The following is a 26,862-nucleotide window of genomic DNA, read 5'->3' on the forward strand; positions in this document are numbered from 1 at the left end:
TGTTCAGTCAAACCGGATCCGGCTTTTGCATGTTAAACCTGAAAAATGGAAGAAAAAAAAAAAAAGGTAAATCCATAAATGGCGGATCCGTTTTTTCCAATGCATTTTTTCATTGTGATCAAAATCCGTTTTCACACGTTTTTCCGGATCTGGAGGGCAGTTCCGGTGTCGGAATTGAACGCCGGATTTAAACAACGCTAGTGTGAAAGTAGCCTCAGGCTACTTTCACACTTGGCTGCCGGATCCGGCAAAACGTATGCAAACTGATGGCATTTGTAAGCGTGATCAGGATCCTGATCAGTCTTAAAAATGCCTGATCAGTCAGAAAAATGCATTGAAATGCCGGATCAGTCTTTCCGGTGTCATCTGGCAAAACGGATCCGGCATTTATTTATTTTCACCTTTTTTTCAGTCTGTGCATGCGCAGACTGGAAGGACGGATCCGGTATAGAGTTCCGTCGTCGGGGCTCTATGCCGGAAGAATCCTGATCAGTTTTATCCTAATGCATTCTGAATGGAGAGAAATCCGTTCAGGATGCATCAGGATGTCTTCAGTTCCGGACCGAAACGTTTTTTGGCCGGAGAAAATACCGCAGCATGCTGCGCTTTTTGCTCCGGCCAAAAATCCTGAACACTTGCAGCAAGGCCGGATCCGGAATTAATGCCCATTGAAAGGCATTAATCCGGATCCGGTCTTAAGCTAAACGTCGTTTCGGCGCATTGCCGGATCCGACGTTTAGCTTTTCCTGAATGGTTACCATGGCTGCCAAGACGCTAAAGTCCTGGCAGCCATGGTAAAGTGTAGTGGGGAGCGGGGGAGCAGTATACTTACAGTTCATGCGGCTCCCCGGGCGCTCCAGAGTGACGTCAGGGCGCCCCACGCTCATGGATGACGTGTCGCATGGATCACGTCATCCATGCGCATGGGGCGCCCTGACGTCATTCTGGAGCGCCCCGGGAGCCGCACGGACTGTAAGTATACTGCTCCCCCGCTCCCACTATGGCAGCCAGGACTTTAATAGCGTCCTGGCTGCCATAGTAACACTGAACGCATTTTGAAGACGGATCCGTCTTCAAATGCTTTCCGTTCACTTGCGTTTTTCCGGATCCGGCGTGTAATTCCGGCAAATGGAGTACACGCCGGATCCGGACAACGCAAGTGTGAAACCAGCCTAATACATTCCTATGGAAAAAAATGGCGGATCCGGCATTCAGGCAAGTCTTCAGTTTTTGTGGCCGGAGATAAAACCATAGCATGCTACGGTTTTATCTTTTGCCTGATCAGTCAAAAAGACTGAACGGAAGACATCCTGAACGGATTACTCTCCATTCAGAATGCATGGCGATATACCTGATCAGTTATTTTCCGGCATTGAGCCTTTTTGACGGAACTCGGTGCCGGAAAAGAAAAACGCTAGTGTGAAAGTAGTGAAAATCTCCTCAAAGCTCCACCCGCTGCTTCCAGTGACGCAACTCCGATTCTCTAAGTCTGTGGTTACACACTACAGCAGTGACATAAGCGCTGCAGCCAATGACTGGCCTCAGCGGCATAGGGCACAAGACCGTGGAGGCGACTGATTGCTAGTAGTGGTCATGTGCCATACACCGCTACATCACCACTGCAGCTTGTAAACACAGATTGTGCTGGAAATAGCGGTGGTTTAAATGTTGAGTTTGCAATCTTTTATTATTTTAACACATTTAGGCGCTGCGGAGAGATTTTCAAACAAGTCTAACAACCCGCTGTATAACATGTGAAGTCACAAGTTGAGTACTGACCCTGAGATGAGCTGCATTTACACTATTCAGTGCTGAAATCTTCCACTATTTTTCTGCCTATTCGATGTCTGCATAGAGCTTGCTCTGATTATTTGCATTTGGTTTCTCAAGTAAGAAAAATTAACTCAATTAATTAAGAGCTCATCTAACACTGAAAAGAAAAACGGAATCGCCATATCCGGTACATGCTGGACACCAACAGCGCTGAAAGGATCAGACTGATAAAATACCTTTGCATTTTGTCTCTTTTTTGGGCTAGAACCTGCAGTGGAGGCTCCTGCTGTAACCTCCAGCACAGATTTTCTATTGAAAGAGGAGTGTGGTGAAAAGCTTGCTGCTTCCAGTAGCAACCAGAACAGTGAGTGCTGCTCTGGAGAACATACAAGATTAGTACAGAAAGTAATGTCATGCATGTATACAGTGGGATAAAGTTATAAAGACTGGCATTGCATTTCATACATCAGTCTTGATATAGATTGCACTGGAGTAAGTGGTGCCCAATTTTTTAGGAGGTACAGGCTATGAACTTGCGCAGATTACAGCTATAATTTACACCTGTTTCTGATGCAAATTTGCATGGCTTCAGCAGGTGACATATTTTGCGGAGAAAAAAAAAGTTCTTGCCAAAATTTTTGTCTTTTTACTCAAGATCAGTACGGGATAAGTAATGTAATGCATGTACACAGTGACTACCAGCAAAAGAGTGAGTACAGCTCTGGAATATAATACAGGATGTAACTCAGGATCAGTAATGTAATATATGTACACACTAATTCCACCAGCAGAATAGTGAGTGCAGCTCTGGAGTATAATACAGGATGTAACTCAGGATCAGTAATGTAATATTTGTAGACAGCAATTCCACCAGCAGAATAGTGAGTGCAGCTCTGGGGTATAATAGAGATAGTACAAGATAAGTAATGCACTTCGAAAGTTACTCAACTTTTGAAGTAGATTAATTTGCACATGAACTATAAAAAGATTGTAAAAAAGACATGAGAGAAACACAGGGCTATTGACTGCCTTATGGTATGTGTATTAAAGACAGACTTTACATTCTGCTTATAAAATGCCTTCAATCATGAGAATTTTAGAGGCAATTTTATGAATACACAAGAACTGCAATGATGCAAAGATTATTAAAAAAAAAACATCCCTTAAGCGACGCACCAAGTAGTCCCAACTATCCTGGAACATAACAAACACCGCCGTCACTGGGGCTTGCTCACAAACCCAGCACACTTCATAAAATCCTCCCTGTTACAATATGTCTTACACAATTAGGCACGACACAGCAATAGAAGAAAACATTCTGTATATATTTCCCTTCTGGAGAGGTCACCAATTACATTTTCATTGAATGATGTCATCAGTTCCGCCAGCAGTTCATCCAGTAATGGGATTTCAACTCAATACTTGTCTATAGAATACTTGGAATCAGTAAACCAGGACAATTACTTCCGAGAACAGAAAAGGAAAATGCAACTTGTATTACGAGTTAGAATAAAATAAACCAAAAACATATTTTTAACAAAGAAAACAGAGAAAAGTCTGATCTGATGAAATCTTCTGCACAAAGTAATCACATGTGGAACATGGCGTCAGCAAGTCACTATTATCATGTAGGTCAGCACCTCTCGAGTAGCTGAAACCAAGTGACTTCTTCAGTTGATCTCTTGAATCTAAACCAGTAGAATTAATATGGAAAGGCCTGAAGATGCCATGATCAATGTTGCCCATGGTTAAAGAGGTCTCAATGCACCAGAATCAATGTTACCCAGTGATTAAAAAGGCCTAAAAAGGCACCAAGACCAATGTTACCCAATGACTAAAACGGCCTAAAGGTACCAATATCAATGTTATCCCATGCATAAAAAGGCCTGAAGGCACCAAATCAAAGTTTACCCAGTGACTAAAAAGACCTAAAGGCACCAAGATCAATGTTACTCAATAATTAAAAAGGGCTGAAACCTCCAAGATCAACGTTACCCAATGACTAAAAAGATAATATACACCAAAATCGTCCTCTTACATCAATTATAATTGGAAAAAGCTCAAATCTTGAAATATACTATAATAATGCACAAAGCTCTTTCAATTCCATAAAAACATCACTTTTATTTAAATATAATTAAAAACCTCCATATAGGAAATAGATCCAATATAAATAACTTACAATAGACACTACGCAACTTACAATTACATAACTCACGTTCCAATTAATAAAATACCTCAGCTCAATAAAAGGTCAAATATAACATGCGTCAACCATAGTCACATAGCCTAAATAACACACTGCTCTCCAATAAGCCCATTTTTATGTCGTCCATATAAATACACACTGCTATTACAAATAATGATGCCCTCAGCACATGCCCAGTTCTTACAGACTCTTCTTGGGATACTTCCGCTCGTCATCAGGACTGCACATACCCAAGAGCGCTTACTAGGAGTCAATCTTCACTGAAGCCACGTTGGCCAGGCACCCACCTACATTCAAAAATTCCAAACTTGATAATAAATATAGAAGCTAATAAAGTGCAAAGTGCTATACTGCACTTTATTCCCCTTAAAGAGGTTGTCTCACCTCGAACATTGGTAGGATATGCCACCAATATCAGATAGGCATGGGTCCCACCTCCAGCATGCTAAACTATTTTCGGAAGTCCCATAGAAATAATTGACACCTGGGCAACAATATTATTTGTATTAACAGAGGTTATTTATATGAGTGTTAAACGGACGATTAATAAAAATAAAATAATAATAATAAAGTTATTGGTTCTGGTCGCTTCTTTTCCTATTCAGTTGCATTGACTATAATGCAGCCAAACAGGAAAAGAAGTGGCCACATCTGGTCGGTACCCGGGCGGAAGAGCACACAGTGCACGCGAGTGCAGCACTGGGGGAGTGAGGGAGGGTAAGGAAGAGTGCACATCACTCTTATAGCTTTTCCGTTTTTCTGATTTGTCAGGGGAAAAAAAAAGCTAAAACAAAAGGATCTGTTTTTTTGAACATCAGTTTGTGTAAGTTCCATCAGAGATCAGTTATTTTTTAACAACGAAAAAGTCCTGCATGCAGTATTTTTCTTCATTCAAAAATAACTGATCTCTCATGGAACTGACACAAACGGATACTCAAAAAAAAGTTATTTTTAGTGCAAACTGATGCTCAAAAATAAAGGATTATTATTTTTTTTTTATATTTCTTTTTCTGATGGATCAGAAGAACGGAAAGCTAAACAGTGGTGTGAACTCAGCCCAAGGCTACTTTCACACTAGCGGCAGGACGGATCCGACAGACTGTTCACCCTGTCGGATCCGTCCTGCCGCCGGACTGCTGCTCTGTTCCCCTTTGACTATAATGGGGACCGGGGGGGAAGGGGCGGAGCTCCGGAGCAGCACCGCAGTGTATGGCGAGAGGCCGCCGGACTAAAAGAACTGCATGTCCGACTTTTTAGTCCGGCGGACTCTCACCGCGCACTAACGTGCTGTGGCGGAGCTCCGCCCCCATTATAGTCAATGGGTACGGAGCGGCAGTCCGGCGGCACGGCAAAATAGTGGCAGGACGGATCTGACAGGCTGTTCACCCTGTCGCTAGTGTGAAAGTACCCTAAGTACTTTGTAAAAGCTCATCCCTCCATAGGTTAGTTACAACTACTAATCAGACAAAATAGAATCCCTATACAACGGGGGGTTCTGTAATGACCTGTTTCACCAGTCATTACAGACTGTGTAAAACCAGGGTTGCTCAACCTGCGGCCCTACACCTGTTGCCAAACTGCAACTCCCAACATGCCCTAATAGCTGTAGGCATGCTGGGAGTTATAGTTTGGCAACAGCTGGAAGGCGGCAGGTTGGGCATCCCTGCCGTAAGCAATGGTCACAGTTTAACCCCTTGTGCAACCAAAGTTACACACATCCATAAAAAAAGGAGCAGGTTCGCAGCATTCAAATTTCTGCTGCGGAATTCATGGTGGATTCGGCCTTTGCTAAATTCACTGGTGGCCTTATTGGAACATCCCAGAAAAAAATGATAGTGTTTTACGTGCAGCGGGGCCTAAAGGATTGCCCCACAACGTCTGTTTTTGGTGCTCTTTGAGTCGCAGTGTCATACCCTGCATGCATGCATGGTTTCTTTAAGAAAAGAACGGAATTACAAACAAACTTACAATTCTTTTCGTACTGTTCTAGAGACCAGACTGACGCCTTCGCCTGCTGAACTCACCCTTGAAACACTTGCCCTTCACTCAAATGAAAATTTTGGAGTTCCCATTTAATTAGAAAAAATAAATAAATAAAAGTATAAAAAAGGTGAAAATATACAGAAACAAAAAGCGGGTTTTTGCAAATTGCTCCATAACGTGCATCTGTTTATGGCTAAACATTTCTGGTTAGAAATGTTTTATTTATCTCAAGTCATTTTATTGAAACCAATAAAAGGTTGGAGATTTTCAACTAACTTCCAATCTAGTATGAAATCATAACAGCTGCCCTACCTAATTCAATGCGAGCATTGCCCGGAGATACATTGTGACTGAATCCCAATAAGCAATTGCTATAAACACCCCAGATGGCTAATTTTATCACAGGACACATCGACTCCGTATTCCAATCCTGCCTTTTATTTTTTACAGCTCACAAACGGCTGAAAGACAGTTTGGGGAATGGGGGGGGGGGGGGGGGGGGTGTAAAGAGGAAGAAGAGGGGGGAGAAGAGGCACAGACAAAATGTCATAGCACTGAAACAACATCGATGGTTTTTTTATGCTCGGTAAACACAATTGTTTGCTTAGGTCTTCACTGGAGGGCTTTATGGATGGGCAGATTTCGGTGGAAGGCAGAGTAAACCGTCAATAATTCCAAAGACGAGGAGATGATTTAGTACGTGGTGGAGGAAGACGGCAAGTCAACTTTCAAGCCCTTCAAAAAGGAAGCAACGGGATGGATGCAATTTCTGGTGGCTGGCTAGCGGCTGCTATCTGGATTGTGTGACGGCTTGGGACATCCAGCACTTTTTAATGGTTTCAGAGATGGACACGGTAACGCAGCCAAGCCAAAGCGATAATCATATCACTTTGACGCTTTAGGCCTCATGCCCACGGCAGTATTTTGGGTCAGCATCTCATCCGCATTTCTTGCGGATCACATATGGACCCATTTATTTCTATGGGGCAGTAAAAAAAAAAATGTGTGTGCAGTCCGCATCCGTTCAGCAAAATGACAGAACATATCCTATCCATTGTGCGGACAGGAATAAGCATTTCTATAACAGGGACAGCGGAAAGTGCAGGATGCACAGAGCCGTTATCCGGAGTTTGCGGACTGCAAAACTGCAACAGCTGTGTGTATGAGGCCTTAAAGAGCCCCGGTCAGCTTCCCGAACACGTTTTTAGTACAGATTAGCCACATTATTGTCGGCACAGAACCAACATTTTAAGTTATGTATGGGTGATAAATGCATGATTGCCGGGCATCCAACTGCGTCCAGCCATACTAAGAATGGGGGTCCCTGAGTCCCCATTTGAATAGAGTGGTACTGTACATATCTGTTCACCGCTCCATTCACTCCTATGTGACTGACGGTGTGTTATTGGAATGGCTTCTACTACAAGGGGGTGAGGAGCGATACTAGAGAGCTGGTGAAATCTCTCACCTTTTGTCTGGAGGACGTAAAAGTTCCTCTGTGGACAAGCTACGGGAAGTGGATTCCGTGTGAGCCTTACAATTAGGTCAGACTTGCTTATAAAGGATGCAAAGTCTTATAATAAGTACATAAAGAAATTTCTTTCATAATTTCTTCATATGTCACCTTAAGAAGTCTAAACTCCATGTTCCAAACATCAGGTTCGGCCCGTAATAGTGTCACAACTTCTGTTCAGAACAGAAGACCCATGAACTATGCTGGGTCAGTTCTTCAAAGGAACCCACTGGAACCTGATGGACACCATTGGCCTATAATGTGGTCTGTCAGGTTTCCAGCATTTGTGATGGCAAGAATAGCTATCTAGATCAGAAAAATGTGGCAGCTTTTTTAAAAAAACAACCACGCCTGTCTACTGGCCCCACGGTTCTATCATGTTTGCTTCAAAGGCAATCAGCCACTGACAGAAAGATATATAAAGGTACGTTTCCTAATAGAAAATTATAAATCACTGCCTGAAAAGGATACGAAAAGAAAATAATAATACTTTATTGTAACGCTACTAAAAATATATTCAAGGTGGGGGCAAAATGCCCAATGTATCTCAGGCAAAAAACCTCAATGGAAATCACACTTGACTAAGTCCAGGGGGATATTGGAGGATACGCAAATATATATATGACCCACACATCAAATGGTCACCGTGGTTAGGGAGGCACTGATCATGACAATCGCTTGATCGCACACAGTGTATCTTGTCCTCAGTGTTAGGGCTCATGCACACAAACGTATTTTCTTTCCGTATCCCTTCCCTTTTTTTTGCGGACCGTATGCAGAACCATTCACTTCAATGGGTCCGCAAAAAAAAATGAAGTTACTCTGTGTGCATTCCGTATGTCCGTAATTCCGTTCCGAAAAAAAAAAAATAGAACATGTCCTATTATTGTCTGCATTAGGGACAAGGATAGTACTGTTCTATTAGGGACCAGCTGTTCCGTTCCGCAAAATACGGAATGTACATGGACGTCATCCGTATTTTTTGCGGGCCGCAAAATACATACGGTCGTGTATATGAGCCCTTAATGTAGAGAGCGGTAGCTAATTGTGTTGCTCCCCCACAATAGTATCAAAACACACAGGCTGTTACTAATCACTTTCTTAGTCATCCCTCATTTTACATGTGTAGTGTTACCGATAATTCAGAAAATCCTTTCTAAATAAACGCTATATTGTTCTCAATAATTCTTCTATTTCTCTTTGAAATTTTGAAAGGCAATAACAGAGCTACACAGTGGACAGAGCTCTACTTCCAGCTCCATCCTCATGTCATTTCAGGTGCCATCGGCTCCTGAGAACAGCTGATTGGTGTGGGTGCAGGATGTCGGACCCCCCCCCCTTCCCAAAAGATCAGATATTGATGACCTATCCTAAGGATTGGTCAACCATATCTAAGAACCTGGACAACTCCTTTTACCCTATTCTCCTCTCACAGGCTGTGTGAACCTGCACAGCAATGTCAGCAAAGAAGTGAGAGGAAATTGTTCTGAGGGTCATTTCTATGGCCTCTCTCACACAGGCGTCATGGTTTTGGGCCGGATAAGATGCCGGTGCGTCGCGCGAGTACAAAACATTTTAATGCGTTTTGCACGCGCGGGAGAAAAATAGGCATGTTTGGTACCCAAACCGGAACTTCTCCACAGAAGTTCGGGTTTGGGTTAGGTGTTGTGTAGATTGTATTATTTTCACTTATAACATGGTTGCTAGGAGACGATCGGGATAGGGACCCGATCATTATTATTTCCCCTTATAACATGGTAATAAGGGAAAATAATAGCATTCTTATTACAGAATGCTTAGTAAAATAGTGATGGAGGGGTTAAAAAAAATAAAATAAAAATTAACTCACCTCATCCACTTGTTCGCGCAGCCCGGCTGGTGATGGATCATGTGACAGACCATGTGATGAGCACAGGTCCTTTTCCTAATGCACAGCAAAGATGAAGACAGAAATCGAAGCCGGGCTGCGCGAACAAGTGGATTACTATTTTACTAAGCATTCTGTATTCAGAATGCTATTATTTTCCCTTATAACCATGTTATAAGGGAAAATAATAATGATTGGGTCCCCATCCTGTCTCCTAGCAACCATGCGTGCTTGCGGATGCTTGCGATTTTCACGCAGCCCCATTCACGTCTATGGGGCCTGCGTTGCGTGAAAAACGCACAAAGTAGAGCATGCTGCGATTTTCATGCAACGCACAAGTGATGCGTGAAAATCACCGCTCATGTGCACAGCCCCATTGGAGCGAATGGGTCCGGATTCAGTGCGGGTGCAATGCGTTCACCTGACGCATTGCACCCGCTCTGAAAACTCGCCCATGTGAAAGAGGCCTATAAAAGGTTATAGTAAAAGTGGAATGGGGCGTGACAGCCTTGGGCCTTCCTGGGATCAATGGGTATGATGCCATGAACCAGTAGGTATGGACCTCCCCGTGACACTGCAATACTAAGACAGGCACACATGCAACCGACTGGATATATCCCGAAGGGTTAAATGCAGACAGATTGTGCAGTTCTGAGGCGTCGCCCATCCGTCTCGGAGAACATTTTCCCTAGTTTCTCATAAAGAAATGGAATGTATCGTTTGCGCGACACGGATGACTATAGATTTCAATTTACAGTTTTATGACTCGAGTATCAGCTTTTATTGTTAATGAAATTAAAAAGCTGTGATTGACTTCAAAAAAATGTTCACGGCTATGAGAGAGCGGCGGGGGTGCAATATATTACCGGGCTGAGGACGAAAGGGCCCCCGATCAAAGTCTTACAGCAGAGAGGCAATTCAAGTCATCCTACCCTGGATGCTGACAGAACAGCAAAAAAGGTACAAGAAGAGAAAACATAAAATGAATATTCAACCAGGAGACGTCATTTTAGAAGAAGGTCTTAATTAGGATCCTGGGGGAGCTGTCAGCATTGCACTCCACACAGGGTATAATTAGCTGCAAATCAGACAGTGGCTGAGTTATAACCTACAGTCCTTTGATTTGTGAGCCTGTAATAAAACAGGTAGCACACAACCTTCGTGGCGAGTCTGTGAACCCAGGTAAACAGATGGCGTTGCTGGGGAAAGACGCGCCGCTGCGACTTTGTTGGGTTCTCAATATTGGTTATTGCAACATATTTTCCATATGAAAACAGTGTGGTGACAGATACGATGAAACAATAAAGAATATTTAGCTGGAGAGGCCATGAGCGCCCTCGTAAAATGTGATGCCGGTTGAAATAAATTAAAGAGACAGTAATAGTAAAAGTGTGGCATGTGAAAACGCACAGTGTTATTTATGAAAGCCCCGCCAGTGAGGGGAGACGCCGTGTGCCGCTCTGTCTCTGATCCTGATACTTCCACGGGGAGAATTTCAATGGGTTTGTGAACTGTATGGAAGAGCTGGGAGGCTTGCGGACATACTTTTAACTCTTTGGAGACCATAACAAAGAGGTCCACGGAACATGACACAGCTGCAGGAATTTGAATGGATATTGGACGAGGAATGCTTTTAAAAGGGGTTGTCCAAGACTGGGAAATTGTGACTGCTTTCTTCTCAGAAGGAGCCCAAACCTTTTACTGAAGTAAAAGGCGCTCAGCTGCAATACCGCACACTACCTGTGGACTAGTTGTGGCACTGTTCCTGCAAGACGGCAGCCATATTTTTCTAATCCTGGAAACCCTTTTAAATATTCCATCACTACAGTTCTGCATCTCCATTGGACTCCTGTACAGCGTTTAGAGTGAACATCATTGCATTTTTGAAGTAAGTCTATGCTGATTAATGGAGAGCGACAAGTTTGAGATCAATGATTTGAAGGGGTTGTCCAAGTGCTTAATAAGGATGACTTAGGATAAGTCATCAGTATCAGATTAGTGGGGGTCCAACTCCTGGCACCTCCACCCATCGGCTGTTGGAAGAGACTACGGCGCACTTCCTAGGCCAGTGACGTCATATTCATCTGTCACATGGCCTAGCCGCAGCTAAGTCCCATTCTAGTCAATAGGGTTGAGCTGCTATACCAAGCACTGCCGCTATACAATAAATGCTGCTGTGACGGGTATGCTTCAAATAGTAGATCAGTGGCGATACAGAGTGTCAAAACCCGACCAATCAGATATTGATCACCTAACCTGAGGATAGCTCATCAATTTTTTCCTCCTTTAAAGAGTACCACATGCACAGGGTGGAGTAGACTTGGGGGGCCACTGTGTAACAATTGTACCTAGATCTAGACCAGTCCAGACTTGAAGCTGTGCTGCATACCTGGGCCTTGAATATGGCTTGGACATGCAAGCTCCATATCATATATATTTTTTTTTATGAAGTTCTGTCTATAAAAACACATGCAGATTCAGGATCTACCTTGGGGTTTGTTCGTTGTTGAAGCCGCCTTTCTTCCCGCTCCCTCTGTAACCTCTCAAACTCCTCTCGGATCTCAGCTGCCGTCCTCTTCCTCTCTACCACCTGAAAATCAAGAACACGGAGAAGCTTATTACGTATAACTGACGATTATAATGTAAGGTATGAGGAACATTCTGGTATTAGTCTAATGAGCTCAAGATATGGTACATACAAGAACTATAGTAATTTCTTTAACATACTGCATCTGATTCCAGGGTCCCAGCTCACAGACCCCACAGATAAAAATCACATCACTATATACAGCACATGACTTCTCAAATGATGTTTATCATACCTGAGGTACACTTTAGTCCAGGTGTCTAAATAATAAAAAACAAATGTACCGTATTTTTCAGATTATAAGACACTTCTCCCCAGTGCGTCTTACAGTCCGAATGCTAATGACAGCTTCCTTTATGGAAGAGGTCATTAGTATGCAGGAGGCATGGTGAGCGGTGAGGGAAGCGCTGCACAGCTCTACTCACCCTCCTCCTTCTGGGCCCCACTTTGCACTCTGTCTGATTGCGTACAGCAGGGATGGCCAACCTGAGGCTCTCCAGCTGTTGCTAAACTACAACTCCCAGCATGCCCACACTGCCTACAGCATGGTATGGTGGGAGTTGTAGTTTTGCAACAGCTGGAGAGCCGCAGGTTGGCCATCCCTGGCGTACAGCGTCAGGACATAGTGCACATAGGCGCACATTTTGACCTGACACTCCTGTGAGTGCTGCTGCCTTCTCCATGCTCACCAAGCACAGCTCCGTACATTGTATAGCCGCTGTGCCTGGTATCACCCTCAGCCCCATTCACTTGAATGCGGCTGAGCTGCTCCGAGGCCACGTGACACAGGAACGTGCTGTCACTCAGCCTAGGGAAAGCAGAAAGAAGACCACAGCGCATACAGGAGGCCTTTTCAAACAGCTGATCGGCAGGGGTCATGGGTGCCGGACCCCCGCCGATCAGATACAGAGGACAGGTATATCAGTAAAAAACTAAAATCTCGGAAAACCCCTTTAAACATTTTAGAGATATGCTTTACAACAGCCAAAATATGCACAATAGACTGGAGGGGACATCATTGACTTCCAAGGGAGGGAGAGTTTTCTAGACATGCTCTGTCATCTGTGCAGAGGTCAGGAGGGAGCAGATAAGCTGTGATATCACCTATCGTTAATGGTGGATCCTGTGTTATCTATACAGGGGTGATAATTGTTATTGTAATCCTACCTGTAATGAGAAGGAGGTGACCGCTAAAAAGTGATATGCACAGGCCAAGAAATGGCTATTATTAAGCTTGGCCGTCAGTTCAAAAACTGCATGATTGTATTTCAATTTTTTCAAACATTGAAAATTAAAAATGACCACCAAAAATTCAATAAATATGTATTTGACATTTTTTGATAGGGTATATTTTTAATGTAAAATTCTAACTTTTTTAACCAGATTATGTGTGGGTTAACCCAAAAAATCCAAGAACATTTAAGAAAACTCTAAAAAAAAACAGCTTCCAATAAAGCAGGTTATCTAGTTCTGTCCCTCCCGCACATGCGAGGAAAATTCTGGACTAATTACGGTATTTATGCCCTATAGACCCGACTATGTAAAGATGGCTCTCAGGGTACATCTAAAAACGACTAGCCAATCTTTCAAAGAGGAAGCTACTTGGAGAAGTGATGACCTCTGCTTTCTATGGTCCACCTGAAACTTTTTGCAAAGGACGATATAATAAAAGACAATAGTGCAGGTAATTAATGCAAAAAAAAAAAAATACTGGAGCGGAGTGCCTTTTGTCTAAATATCCTTATCTTTAGGAGACACTAATGAGTGTGATAGAAAAATGCCTGCAATAGACACTACAAATCTCAAACTGTACATTAAGCAGATTATATCTAACAGATATAGCAAACGGTTCGTACTTGGCCCATTTCCCTCATCTTTTCCTGCCAAATCCGAGCGACAGAAAGAGAATCCTATTTTTAGAAGGACAATTTCTGAAAATCAGCGGCGCTCAGATTTATCACTCGCCTGGTATTTCATTTCCAATGTTATCTCTCCAAGACCAATAAAATAAAGGCCTGGTTCAGAGTCAAATTATAGATAATCCGCTAACTTATTCAGTTAGCTTAAATCAATTTTATAGACTGCAGGTTTACTAATGCCGGGACACAATTTATTACATATAGGAGAGGAAAACAGATATGAAGGACGAGCGCATTTATTACCATTTGTTATGGCTGTTGTGTTTAAGAGGCAAATGATGTCCTGTAAAATGGGTTTATTTCCCTTTAAAAGTCACCTAATTGCCCCTATTATGAGGTTTATTTAAAGGGGTTGTCCCACGAATAATATTCTAAATTTTTCAAACCAACTGAATACTAGTTATACTAGAATACTGGATCTGAATACTATTGTAATTGCATGTGATTAAAAATGTTGTATAGCCAGTGAGATAGTCACTGAAATCTATCTGTATAGCGCCACCTGCTGTTTGCTCTTTTTCTCATTTCTATGTCCTGATCACTGAGACTGAAGCACATGATCAGTTCCATTCTTCAACTGCCACCAGCTGCAGTAGAAAGGAGAAAGTGGGGCAATGAATGGGCAGATCTCTTGATTCATGTAAGGTACAGGGCTGGTTTTAAGTTTGTTAGAAAGAGATAGGCGTGTACTATATGATACCAGATTTACATTTTTTATATTACTCATGAGATAACCACTTTACGTTTTGGTCTGAACTAGTTTAAGGTGATAGACAAGGCTTGTTTTGTTCAGAAACCTTGAGGCCTCAGCTCTCTCTGCAACTGCTGCACCCTCTCTACTTTGATTGACAGGACCAGGCAGTGTAATCATCATAACACCAGGCCCTGTCAATTCAAAGTTCAGAGGGTGCGGCAGTTGCAGAGAGAGCAGAGCCTCTAGGTGTAATGACAACGCCCCCATTGCTTCTAGAGGCTCATTTGCAGATATTAAAACTTTCTTTTTCTCAGCAATGCGGGCACATATGAACATAGGACAACACAGATGCCTTCAGCTGCCAAGTGCACATGTAACAGGTCAGCCAGTGTCATAGGTATAAATCTGCAAAGCCTTATAGGGGTTGTGTCACTTCAGCAAATGGCAATTATTATATAGAGAAAGTTAATACAAGGCACTTACTAATGTATTGTTATTATCCATATTGCTTCCTTCACTGGCTGGATTTATATTTTCATAACATTATACACCGCTTGTTTCCATGGTTACGACCACCCTGCAATTCAACAGTGGTGGTCGTGCTTCCATACTATAGGAAAAAGCAGCAGCCTATGTGCGCACCCTGTGGTCTTGGCCACGAGAGAGGCTGCCACTTTTTTCTACAGCGTGCAAGCACGGCCACTACTGTGGGATTGCAGGGTGGTCGTAACCATGGAAACGAGCAGTCTATAATGTGATGGAAAAATGAGTCCAGCCAGCAAAGGTGGCAATATGGACAATCACAGTACATTAATAAGCGCCTTGTATTAACTTCCACTACATGATAAATGCCATTTGCTAAAGTCAGACAACCCCTTTAAGGGCTATTATCAGTGGAGACTGCTGCTTTGTTGGCATTTTTACTAAGCATCCAGTTTTATACCTTAACACCCGGGAACTTGTGGTGAAGTTAATAAGCTCCTATTTACTGGCAGGCCATATGCTGTAGCGTTTCATGCTAGACAACATGATAGATGGATGGGCTAAGTCTTCCCGAGAGTTCTCTTTAGTAACATCTCTCCAGATTGGCAAATAAAAGGAGGTCCATGAGTGGAACACCCTCCATATCGAAATGAGACATGTTCAAGAATCAACTAACTACTTTAGGGTACTTTCACACTAGTGTTTTTCTTTTCCGGCACCGAGTTCCGTCAAAAGGGCTCAATGCCGGAAAAGAACTGATCAGGCATATCCCATGCATTGTGAATGGAGAGTAATCCGTTCAGGATGTCTTCTGTTCAGTCATTTTGACTGATCAGGCAAAAGAGAAAACCGTAGCATGCTACGGTTTTATCTCCGGCGAAAAAAAACCTGAAGACTTGCCTGAATGCCGGATCTGCCATTTTTATCCATAGGAATGTATTAGTGCTGGATCCAGCATTCAAAATACCGGAATGCCGGATCCGCGCAGACCAAAAAAAAAAAGGTGAAAAAAAATAAATGCCGGATCTGTTTTGCCAGATGACACCGGAAAGACGGATCCGGCATTTCAATGCATTTTTTTGACTGATCAGGCATTTTTAAGACTTATCAGGATCCTGATCAGTCTTACAAATGCCATCAGTTGGCATACGTTTCGGAACTGCCTGCCGGATCACTCTGCCGCAAGTGCGAAAGTACCCTTAATCCAGAGAAACTGAGAAAAATCTTAAAGACATCCTATTCAATCAGTCAAAACTGATCGTTGCGGCACCACTAAGTCCCATAGATAACAAGGCATGGCCACCTCTTCATAGCTATATCCAACCATTGCAGAATACCCTGCAGACCACCTTTGTCTGCTGGATAGGGGAAGCAAGTTCTCCCCCGTCTAGTAGACATTTAAGGCATATCCTATTTGGATAGATTTCCCACCAATCCACAGAATAGTTGCTAGATGCATGATCAATAGAACCAGTGTCCATTCCACCTCACTCACATGACCTTGGAGGTGCTCCACTGATACTTTTTGGGAAATATGGAAACACCATGTGATTTTTTACTTTAGACAGTTGTAGGAAAGTTACCCAGAACCGCTGTTAAGAATCCCCCCCAGAGCCTGATTATTGTGATGAGGTTTTTATTGTAGCAGTGGTGCGGCTCTCACATGGTAAGCGGGGCCATAGAGCTGCTCAGTGCCAGCACAGAGCGGGCATCTAGACAGCACTCGTCTAATTACAGAATATAAAAGGTCTTCATCATGGTTGTTATTGCAGACAATTAAGAGGCTTAGAATAAGCAGAGGCAGTAATGTCTAATGAAATGTAAGGGTTTAATAGATCGCATTTTGTAATACTTTTAATTTCAGCTGAGGAATAATAATAAAAGAAACTCTCCACAATAAATATGCAATAAAATCCTCATATCCGGGATTATTGAACATGTCTGACCACAGGATGTGTCAATGGTGCATGAGAACATTACCAAAAGGAGGGGGGATCGGACCTGAAGTGCTGTGTTCTCACTAGCTGCCCTCCTCCCCCAGTCCCAGCCCACCAGGCAAAGTTCATTTGACCACATATTACAACCCAGATTCTCTCTTTAAATGTGGCTACTACAGACTATGCTGACAACAGGTCAATTATTTGAATATGATGCAGGCACAGGGCACAGACAGTACTGCCCCCTTCCTGGCTGTATGTGTAAATTAAGTAGGCACAGATAGTACCACCTCGCTGCCTCTCCCTGTAAACGATGTAGGCACAAATTATATTGCCTCCCTGTATCTACCAGTAAATGATGTAGGCACAGACAGTACCACCTCCCTGCCTCTCCCTGTAAATGATGTAGGCACAGATAGTACTGCATCCCTGTATCTACCTGTAAATGGTATAGGCACAGATAGTACCACCTCCCTGCCTCTCCCTGTAAATGATGTAGGCACAGATAGTACTGCATCCCTGTATCTACCTGTAAATGGTATAGGCACAGATAGTACCACCTCCCTGCCTCTCCCTGTAAATGATGTAGGCACAGATAGTACTGCATCCCTGTATCTACCAGTAAATGATGTAGGCACAGATAGTACTGCCTCCCTGCCTCTCTTTGTAAATGATGTAGGCACATATAATATTGCATCCCTGTCTCCACCTGTAAATGGTATAAATATATTTATAAATAAATATTGCCTCCCTGTCTCTCCTTGAAAATGAGGCAAGTACAGAGAATACTGAATCCTGCCTTTCCCTGTAAATTATGTAGACAGATAGTACTGCCAACTTGTAACTGATATAGATACAGATTGTACTGCTTCCTTGCCTCTTCCTGTAAATTATGTAGACACAGACAGTGCTGCCTCCTTGTAACCAGGGCCGTCTTTACCAAGGGGCAAAAGGGGCAGCTGCCCCGGGCCCAGTTGCTCCTGGGGGGCCCAAGGCAGCTGCCTCTTGAGGCCTGCTAGGCACTGCCCTGGGTGTCAGGCTGTCAGCTACACAGGGGGTGCTTCCATGCCATGCCTGCCGGCACTGAGTCCAGCCAGCGTACTGTGAGTTGTGATCTAGGACCTTAGATGACATCATCACCATGTGACCAGTAACCTAGCAATATTTCTGGTCACATGGCTATGAGGTCATCACAGGTCCTACCAGGAGTGTTGTGACAGAAGTTTGCCTTAAAGGGAGTCTGTCACCACATTTGGGCATATTAGACTGATCAAATAGCGTTATATGTGCCACCCAGAACTTAAAAAAGGCACCTTTGTTGTATGTAACAGAGTTTTCTTTTAGCCGAAAATGAACTTTTAAGATTATGTAAATGAGCCCTCTCAAGTGCCCAGGGCGGCGTCTCAATCCTCCGAGCCCCAGGCAGCACCTCCTCAACGGCTCATAACCCCGCCCTCCGTGTGCCTCTGCCCGCCCGTTTACTCCCCTCCTCTGTCCTTTTCCACTGCAGCTGCGCGGTCAAATTCGTAGCGGGCGCATGCGCAGTAGGTATTGCGATGCCCTGCCAGGAGCTACGAATTTGACAGCGCAGCTGCAGTGGAAAAGGACAGAGGAGGGGAGTAAACGGGCGGGCAGAGGCACACGGAGGGCGGGGTTATGAGCCGTTGAGGAGGTGCTGCCTGGGGCTCGGAGGATTGAGACGCCGCCCTGGGCACTTGAGAGGGCTCAGTTACATAATCTTAAAAGTTCATTTTCGGCTAAAAGAAAACTCCGTTACATACAACAAAGGTACCGTTTTTAAGTTCTGGGTGGCACATATAACGCTATCAGTCTAATATGCCCAAATGTGGTGACAGACTCCCTTTAACTGTGGAGCTTTTTTGTGTGAAGATTACATCAGAAAAAGGTGACAGGGGCTGTTATGCTAATATACTGTAAACTACAGTATAGTGAGGTGCTGTATACTGTGGGGGGGGGCTGTATACTGTGGGGGGCCTGTATACTGTGGGGGCCCTGTATACTGTGGGGGCCCTGTATACTGTGGGGGGCCTGTATACAGTGTGGGGGGCCTGTATACAGTGTGGGGGGCCTGTATACAGTGTGGGGGGCCTGTATACAGTGTGGGGGGCCTGTATACAGTGTGGGGGGCCTGTATACAGTGTGGGGGGCCTGTATACAGTGTGGGGGGCCTGTATAGTGTGGGCTGCTCTACTATATACTATGGGGTACTGTATAGTGTGGGGTGCTATACTGCATACTGTGTGGTGCTGTATACTATAGGGTGCTATACTGTATACTGTGGGTTGCTGTATACTATAGGGTGCTATACTGCATACTGTGGGGTGCTGGGGTGCACTGTAACACTAGGGTGAGCCGAGCCCTGGTCTCCTTCCTGCAGAGCGGTGCCCACTTCCAGCCTGAGCCCAGCTGCCCAGAGCACTGATCCTGAGCCGCTGGAGTCTTCAGAACTGGAAGTATTTACAGTCATTCACTGTACTCTACCAGATGTGTGGATTTTTTGTGTGTGTGTTGTGGTGGAGGGCATGATTACCTGCTAAGGTGTGGGAAGGCGGGATCCAGGGGGCCCAAGTAAATTTTTGTCCAGGGTCCAATCAATATTAAAGACGGCCCTGCTTGTAACTGATGTAGATACAGATTGTCCTGCTTCCCTGCCTCTTCCTGCACATTATGTAGGCACAGAGTGTGCTACCTCCCTGTAAATAGTTTACAGCTCATGACAGACTGTTATGCGTTTGTGCTATGCTATTGCAATGAGCAGGTAAGAAAGCGTCACCAAAGCTCATCAGCAATTGTCCAGCTCAAATGTAAGGGAATAGCCACATTTTCTTTGCCAGAGTTCTACAACTTTGTATAATTTCTTTTCTGTACATAATTATGGTGCGGTCATCTTGTCTGAGCATTCAGATATATGCTTTACAGCAGCCACATCATCAACAGGAGCCTGTAGATTGGAGATGACTCATTGGCATCTATGGAAAAATCATGTGGGCATGCTCTGCGACCTCAAGAAAGTGGAAAACCGCGCTGCTTGATACACCTCCTCCCTTCTTGGTACGGGTTACAAAAAGCACGGGGAAGGATCTGCAAGGGGTATACCCGAGGATCCCTCCTCTCTCCAACACTCCTGTGGGTAATTAAAATACAATTCAAAAATACATCAAAATTTATCATAAAAGAAGTGTATAAATAATTTCAATAAAAGTCAACAGATTCACAGTATCAAAATATATAAAACAACTAAAACCATCTTTCTAGTACTCGCTCCTAATAGATCTTTCAATACCCCTCCACACTTCTATCTCAGGCCGGCCCCTTCTAGCTGGTCACAGCGGCTCTGCTCAATCACCGACTCGACTAGTCAGACCTTCAATCCACCTCTCATCCTATCCCAGTTAGGATTGAAAGAGGCGGACCCCGAGTGGGGACACAGGGGAAGGGTGTGCCTTTTAATGGTATTTAAGATTGGTTTTTGATGCTAAGATGTTCGCTCCTGACTAAGCGTGACAGCGAAACCCGAAGTGTGCATACCATTGTTTTATGCGTTTTATCTGAGATACTGTTTTAAGTACAATAAATCTTTGCACGTGCCGGTGGCGGTCTGGGCTACACTATTGTTGCGACCTTTAATTACCCATCTTTAATTAATCTGTTGGAGAGAGGAGGGATCCACGGGTATACCCCTTGCAGATCCTTCCCCGTGCCTTTTGTAACCCGTACCAAGAAGGGAGGAGGTGTATCAAGCAGCGCGGTTTTCCACTTTCTTGATTTACTTGCTTCTGTGATCTTCCCACATCGCATTGAAAACCTGCAGCGCAAGATTACAGATACAGATACGTATTACTAGTGACTTTTCTACTGTGATGCTCTGTGACCTGTGCAGAAGGATAGGAGGTGAGCTGTGTAAACACCTATTGTAAATGGTGTATCCTGTGTTATCTATCGTTCCAAAATTTAGACAGCACTGTCACTCATCAAATGTACGGAGTACCAAAAGATAAAGATGTGACTGACCAGCCAAAATTAAAAAGCGAAAACAAATGCAGCACTTCCAAATTTAGTGAAAAAAGTAGTGTCCTTTATTCACCCAGAAAGCGTTTGTGGGTGAATTAAGGACACTACATTTTTCACTAAATTTGGAAGTGCTGTGTTCTTTTGTTTATTTATCTATCCATCACTTGTTATTGTAATCCTGCCTGTGGTGATAATGAGATGACTTCTGAGAAGTAACCTACACAGAAAAGGGATTGTCAGCCTATTATTAGGCTAAGTAGCCAGAGTTAAAAATCAGTGATTTCATTTTCTGATGAAACATTCTTTTTAACTTCCATGTCCAAACTTGGTAAAGGTTTTTCAAACAGACCCAAGACTAAAAGGCACAGAAGATATAAGAAAGGGGGCGAATTCAAAGTAATAGGTAAGGAAAACTGATGGGACCTTTTTTTAGTCAGTCAGTGACCATCTACAAGGGACAAACGTTTAAAGCTACAGTTACTGCTTTTTTATTTATTTTGTAATAGGTAATGATGATTTACTTAAAGGGGTTTTCTGAGTATTTAATATTGATGACCTAGCCCCAGCGTAGGTCATCAATATCTGATCGTGGGGGCCGACACCCAGCATCCCCTGTCGATCAGCTGTTTGGAGACATGGCCGTCTCTTATTGGATGCTTGATACTGCAGCTCAGCACCATTCACTTGAATGGGACTGAGCTGCACCTAGGCCACGTCACCAATGCACAGGACGTTAACTAGCAGGACTGTGAAGTCCATAAGCCACAGTTCTGACTCCAACTGCCACATTTTATCCAACTGCCCTATGTCCATCTTCTGGTCCCTGGCTTATTTACTTCCTCTCCGTCATGATCATCTGCTCCACTGCAGCCAACGACTGGATTCAGCAGTGATGTGTCCACAAGACACACATTATTGCTTTAGCCTGTCATTGGCTGCAGCAGAGCAGGTGACAATGGCCATGTTGTGGAGGAAGTAAACGACGTTTACTGAAAGATTGAGTCACAACAGCTGAGGGTAGCAGGCAAGTATGAATTTTTTCATAGCAGAGGCAGGCTGCGGGCTCCTGTCAAAAATTACTTATTCTCAGATAACCCCTTTAATGCAGTCGTCCTGTCCTGTCCAGCAGTTCAGAGATGACTGCAGACATGCTCAGTAGAGAATTTTCTCGTCTGGTAATTAAAGGCATTGGAGCAACATGAAGATACTAAGTATAAGGGACAGGAGAGAACTGATTTTTTATCACCACTAAAAACACCCTGCTTATCACTGTTCATAGTATAAGGGACAGTGGAGAACACAGGGGAAGTGAGAACTGAATATCTATTACCACCAGAACACCCTGCTTACCACTGGTTATAGTATAAGGACAGGGAAGAACACAGGAGAAGGGAGAACTGATTATCACCACTAGAACACCCTATTTACCACTGGTTATAGTATAAGGACAGGGGAGAACACAGGAGAAGGGAGAACTGATTTTCTATCACCACTAGAACACCCTGCTTATCACTGATTATAGTATGAGGGACAGTGGAAAACACAGGAGAGGTGGGAACAGATTTTCTCTTACCAGTAGAACAACCTGCTTATAACTGTTTTTGATAAATAGGAGTCTTATGGCAGATTTCCACTGCACAGTTTTGCACTGATATTTATGATTAACCTAGTAAGTCAATTACACAATATTAATAACAGATCATATATTTTTTAAGCTGCAGCTGAAAACACTACTTTCTACTGACTCAGACTCCCAAAACTAGCTTCAACTCTGACTCCATAGCCCTGGTTACTAGCCTAGGAAAAGCTGATGAGCTGGTAAACCCCTTTAACGATACATTCTGATTACATTAGTTGGATTTAAGCTCACAGTACACCCTCCCACCAGAACATGGACAAGGGCTGCGAGATAACAGGCCAAGATTTGTTGAACAGTACTGCAAGAGTTTAACCTTTACAAGGGAGAATTAATAACTTTAAATTACGTTATCCGTGACAGTTTTGGTGACATACTGGAAAGGGGGGAAAAAAAGATGCTGGCACTTTTCATTTCAAGTCATCAAATTGTAACATGATTTACAAATTTAGGAGACGTCTTGAGGGGCTCACTGCAAGGTGAAAACGTCTGGCAGCCGTAATTCTCATCAAAACGTACAGAGACGTACTGAAGTGTGTCTGTAGAGAAAAATACACTCTTAAGATGAAGTAAACACTTGTTCTGCGTTTCGCCTGCACTTCTGCATTTCCCTGGCCGCTGCTGCCGTGTAATCTATATTTGCTCAGGCTGATAGTACAGACAATGCATAAAATATGGATAGTTGAAGAATGTGCGATGCATCTGGGCAGAATACAACCAAAAGGCTTCTATAAAACCTGACATGACCTCCTCTTCTTATAATTCTTTCTCCAGAACTATAACATTCTATGTGGAGGTATTTGAAGGTGTTTGACCATATGCCCTACTAAGGAACATCGAATCAGAGGGAGTCTCACTTGGAACCCCATTAGGTGAGCCATAATGTAGATGCGCTCTGTAAGGGTGGCCATACACATTCAATAGCCCCCCCCCCCCCCCCCTCCAGGCTGAGTATGTGTATTAAATGGGGAGAAGGGAGACACTGATGGTGGCTTATCTCTAGGGAGAACGAATGGATCAGCCAAAAATATCCATTTTGCACGATCCTTCTCTCTCCCATCACCTGTTGGGGAGAGTCGGGAGAAAAACACACAAATTATACTGTCGGCCGAACCAGCTGTTCTCAGCGTATTTTCCAACCTTACACTAATGCGTCTATACATAAACTAATGTATTACATAAACAGCCAGTATTAGGCCTCATGCACACGACAGTTGTTTTTTGCGTCCGCAAAAAAAAACGGATGCGGCATCAGTTTTTTTTTGGAGGATCCCTTTTTTTCCACAGATCCCTTGTAATAAATGCCTATCCTTGTCCGCAAATGTGAAAAAAGTAGGACATGCACTATTTTCTTTGCTGAAGGGAAACACGGACAACAGACGCGGAACACAAACGGTTGAACTATCAGCATTTTTTTTGCTGACCCATTGACATGAATGGGTCCCCATCCTATCCGCAAAAAAAACGGAACGGAGGCCGAGAAAAACTACTGTCGTGTGCATGAAGCCTTACTCATGTACCCTACTGCAGCAGCTACAGAGGAAAAGTATATTCAGATGTGCAAACTCCTGATGTGCAATCCAGACATACAGGGAGTGCAGAATTATTAGGCAAGTTGTATTTTTGAGGATTAATTTTATTATTGAACAACAACCATGTTCTCAATGAACCCAAAAAACTCATTAATATCAAAGCTGAATATTTTTGGAAGTAGTTTTTAGTTTTAGCTATTTTAGGGGGATATCTGTGTGTGCAGGTGACTATTACTGTGCATAATTATTAGGCAACTTAACAAAAAACAAATATATACCCATTTCAATTATTTATTTTTACCAGTGAAACCAATATAACATCTCAACATTCACAAATATACATTTCTGACATTCGAAAACAAAACAAAAACAAATCAGTGACCAATATAGCCACCTTTCTTTGCAAGGACACTCAAAAGCCTGCCATCCATGGATTCTGTCAGTGTTTTGATCTGTTCACCATCAACATTGCGTGCAGCAGCAACCACAGCCTCCCAGACACTGTTCAGAGAGGTGTACTGTTTTCCCTCCTTGTAAATCTCACATTTGATGATGGACCACAGGTTCTCAATGGGGTTCAGATCAGGTGAACAAGAAGGCCATGTCATTAGATTTTCTTCTTTTATACCCTTTCTTGCCAGCCACGCTGTGGAGTACTTGGACGCGTGTGATGGAGCATTGTCCTGCATGAAAATCATGTTTTTCTTGAAGGATGCAGACTTCTTCCTGTACCACTGCTTGAAGAAGGTGTCTTCCAGAAACTGGCAGTAGGACTGGGAGTTGAGAGTTAAGCTTGACTCCATCCTCAACCCGAAAAGGCCCCACAAGCTCATCTTTGATGATACCAGCCCAAACCAATACTCCACCTCCACCTTGCTGGCGTCTGAGTCGGACTGGAGCTCTCTGCCCTTTACCAATCCAGCCACGGGCCCATCCATCTGGCCCATCAAGACTCCCTCTCATTTCATCAGTCCATAAAACCTTAGAAAAATCAGTCTTGAGATATTTCTTGGCCCAGTCTTGACATTTCAGCTTGTGTGTCTTGTTCAGTGGTGGTCGTCTTTCAGCCTTTCTTACCTTGGCCATGTCTCTGAGTATTGCACACCTTGTGCTTTTGGGCACTCCAGTGATGTTGCAGCTCTGAAATATGGCCAAACTGGTGGCAAGTGGCATCTTGGCAGCTGCACGCTTGACTTTTCTCAGTTCATAGGCAGTTATTTTGCACCTTGGTTTTTCCACACGCTTCTTGCGACCCTGTTGACTATTTTGAATGAAACGCTTGATTGTTCGATGATCACGCTTCAGAAGCTTTGCAATTTTAAGAGTGCTGCATCCCCCTGCAAGATATCTCACTATTTTTGACTTTTCTGAGCCTGTCAAGTCCTTCTTTTGACCCATTTTGCCAAAGGAAAGGAAGTTGCCTAATAATTATGCACACCTGATATAGGGTGTTGATGTCATTAGACCACACCCCTTCTCATTACAGAGATGCACATCACCTAATATGCTTAATTGGTAGTAGGCTTTCGAGCCTATACAGCTTGGAGTAAGACAACATGCATAAAGAGGATGATGTGGTCAAAATACTCATTTGCCTAATAATTCTGTACAGGGTGTATAATCTGTCATAGGGATCTGGATGTGGACGCCACTGCTTACCAGTACAAAGCCACTGAAATGACCAGCAAGTACATACACTGCCTGTCCAAAAAAAAAAGTTGCCACCAAAAAAAAGGTTACACACTCTAATATTTTGTTGGACCGCCTTTAGCTTTGATTACAGCACGCATTCGCTGTGGCATTGTTTCGATAAGCTTCTGCAATGTCACACGATTTATTTCCATCCAGTGTTGCATTAATTTTTCACCAAGATCTTGCATTGATGATGGTAGAGTCTAACTGCTGCGCAAAGCCTTCTCCAGCACATCCCAAAGATTCTCAATGGGGTTAAGGTCTGGACTCTGTGGTGGCCAATCCATGTGTGAAAATGATGTCTCATGCTCCCTGAACCACTCTTTCACAATTTGAGCCCGATGAATCCTGGCATTGTCATCTTGGAATATGCCGTGCCATCAGGGAAGAAAAAATCCATTGATGGAATAACCTGGTCATTTAGTATGTTCAGGTAGTAACTGACCTCATTCTTGGAGCACATACTGTTGCTGAACCTAGACCTGACCAACTGCAGCAACCCCAGATCATAGCACTGCCCCCACAGGCTTGTACAGTAGGCACTAGGCATGATGGGTGCATCACTTCATCTGCATCTCTTCTTACCCTGATGCGCCCATCACTCTGGTACAGGGTAAATCTGGACTCATCAGACCACATAAGCTTCTTCCATTGCTCCAGAGTCCAATCTTTATGCTTCCTAGCAAATTGAAGCCTTTTTTTTCTGGTTTGCCTCACTGATTACTGGTTTTCTTACGGCTACACAGCTATTCAATCCCAATCCCTTGAGTTCCTTTCGCATTGAGGGTGTGGAAATGCTCTTACTTTCACTATTAAACATAGCCCTGAGTCAAAGGCGTACATAGAAATCAATGGGCCCCACCCATAGCAAGAATCTAAATTGGGCCCCCCTTTCCCTTTTTCCCCTCCCACTACCCATTCCAGGCCTCTCCCTTTATTCCATGAACTAGGCTTGCTGCTGCGTTTATAATTTATACCATCAGGGCCAGATTGGGATTACAAAAC

The 26,862-nt window shown here is 43.5% G+C and overlaps 1 protein-coding gene across 1 annotated transcript in view; it reads right to left on the reverse strand.

Annotated features, from left to right (window-relative positions):
• DNAJC11 (DnaJ heat shock protein family (Hsp40) member C11) overlaps positions 1–26,862 on the reverse strand; it is a 196,479-nt gene that overhangs the window by 90,633 nt on the left and 78,984 nt on the right. The window contains exon 4 of the mRNA XM_040429902.1: positions 11,834–11,935. Within this exon, the coding sequence (XP_040285836.1) occupies positions 11,834–11,935 (102 nt within the window). The remainder of the gene's footprint in view (positions 1–11,833; positions 11,936–26,862) is intronic.

Source organism: Bufo bufo, chromosome 1, assembly GCF_905171765.1.
Source record: "Bufo bufo chromosome 1, aBufBuf1.1, whole genome shotgun sequence".
Lineage (NCBI taxonomy): Eukaryota > Metazoa > Chordata > Amphibia > Anura > Bufonidae > Bufo > Bufo bufo.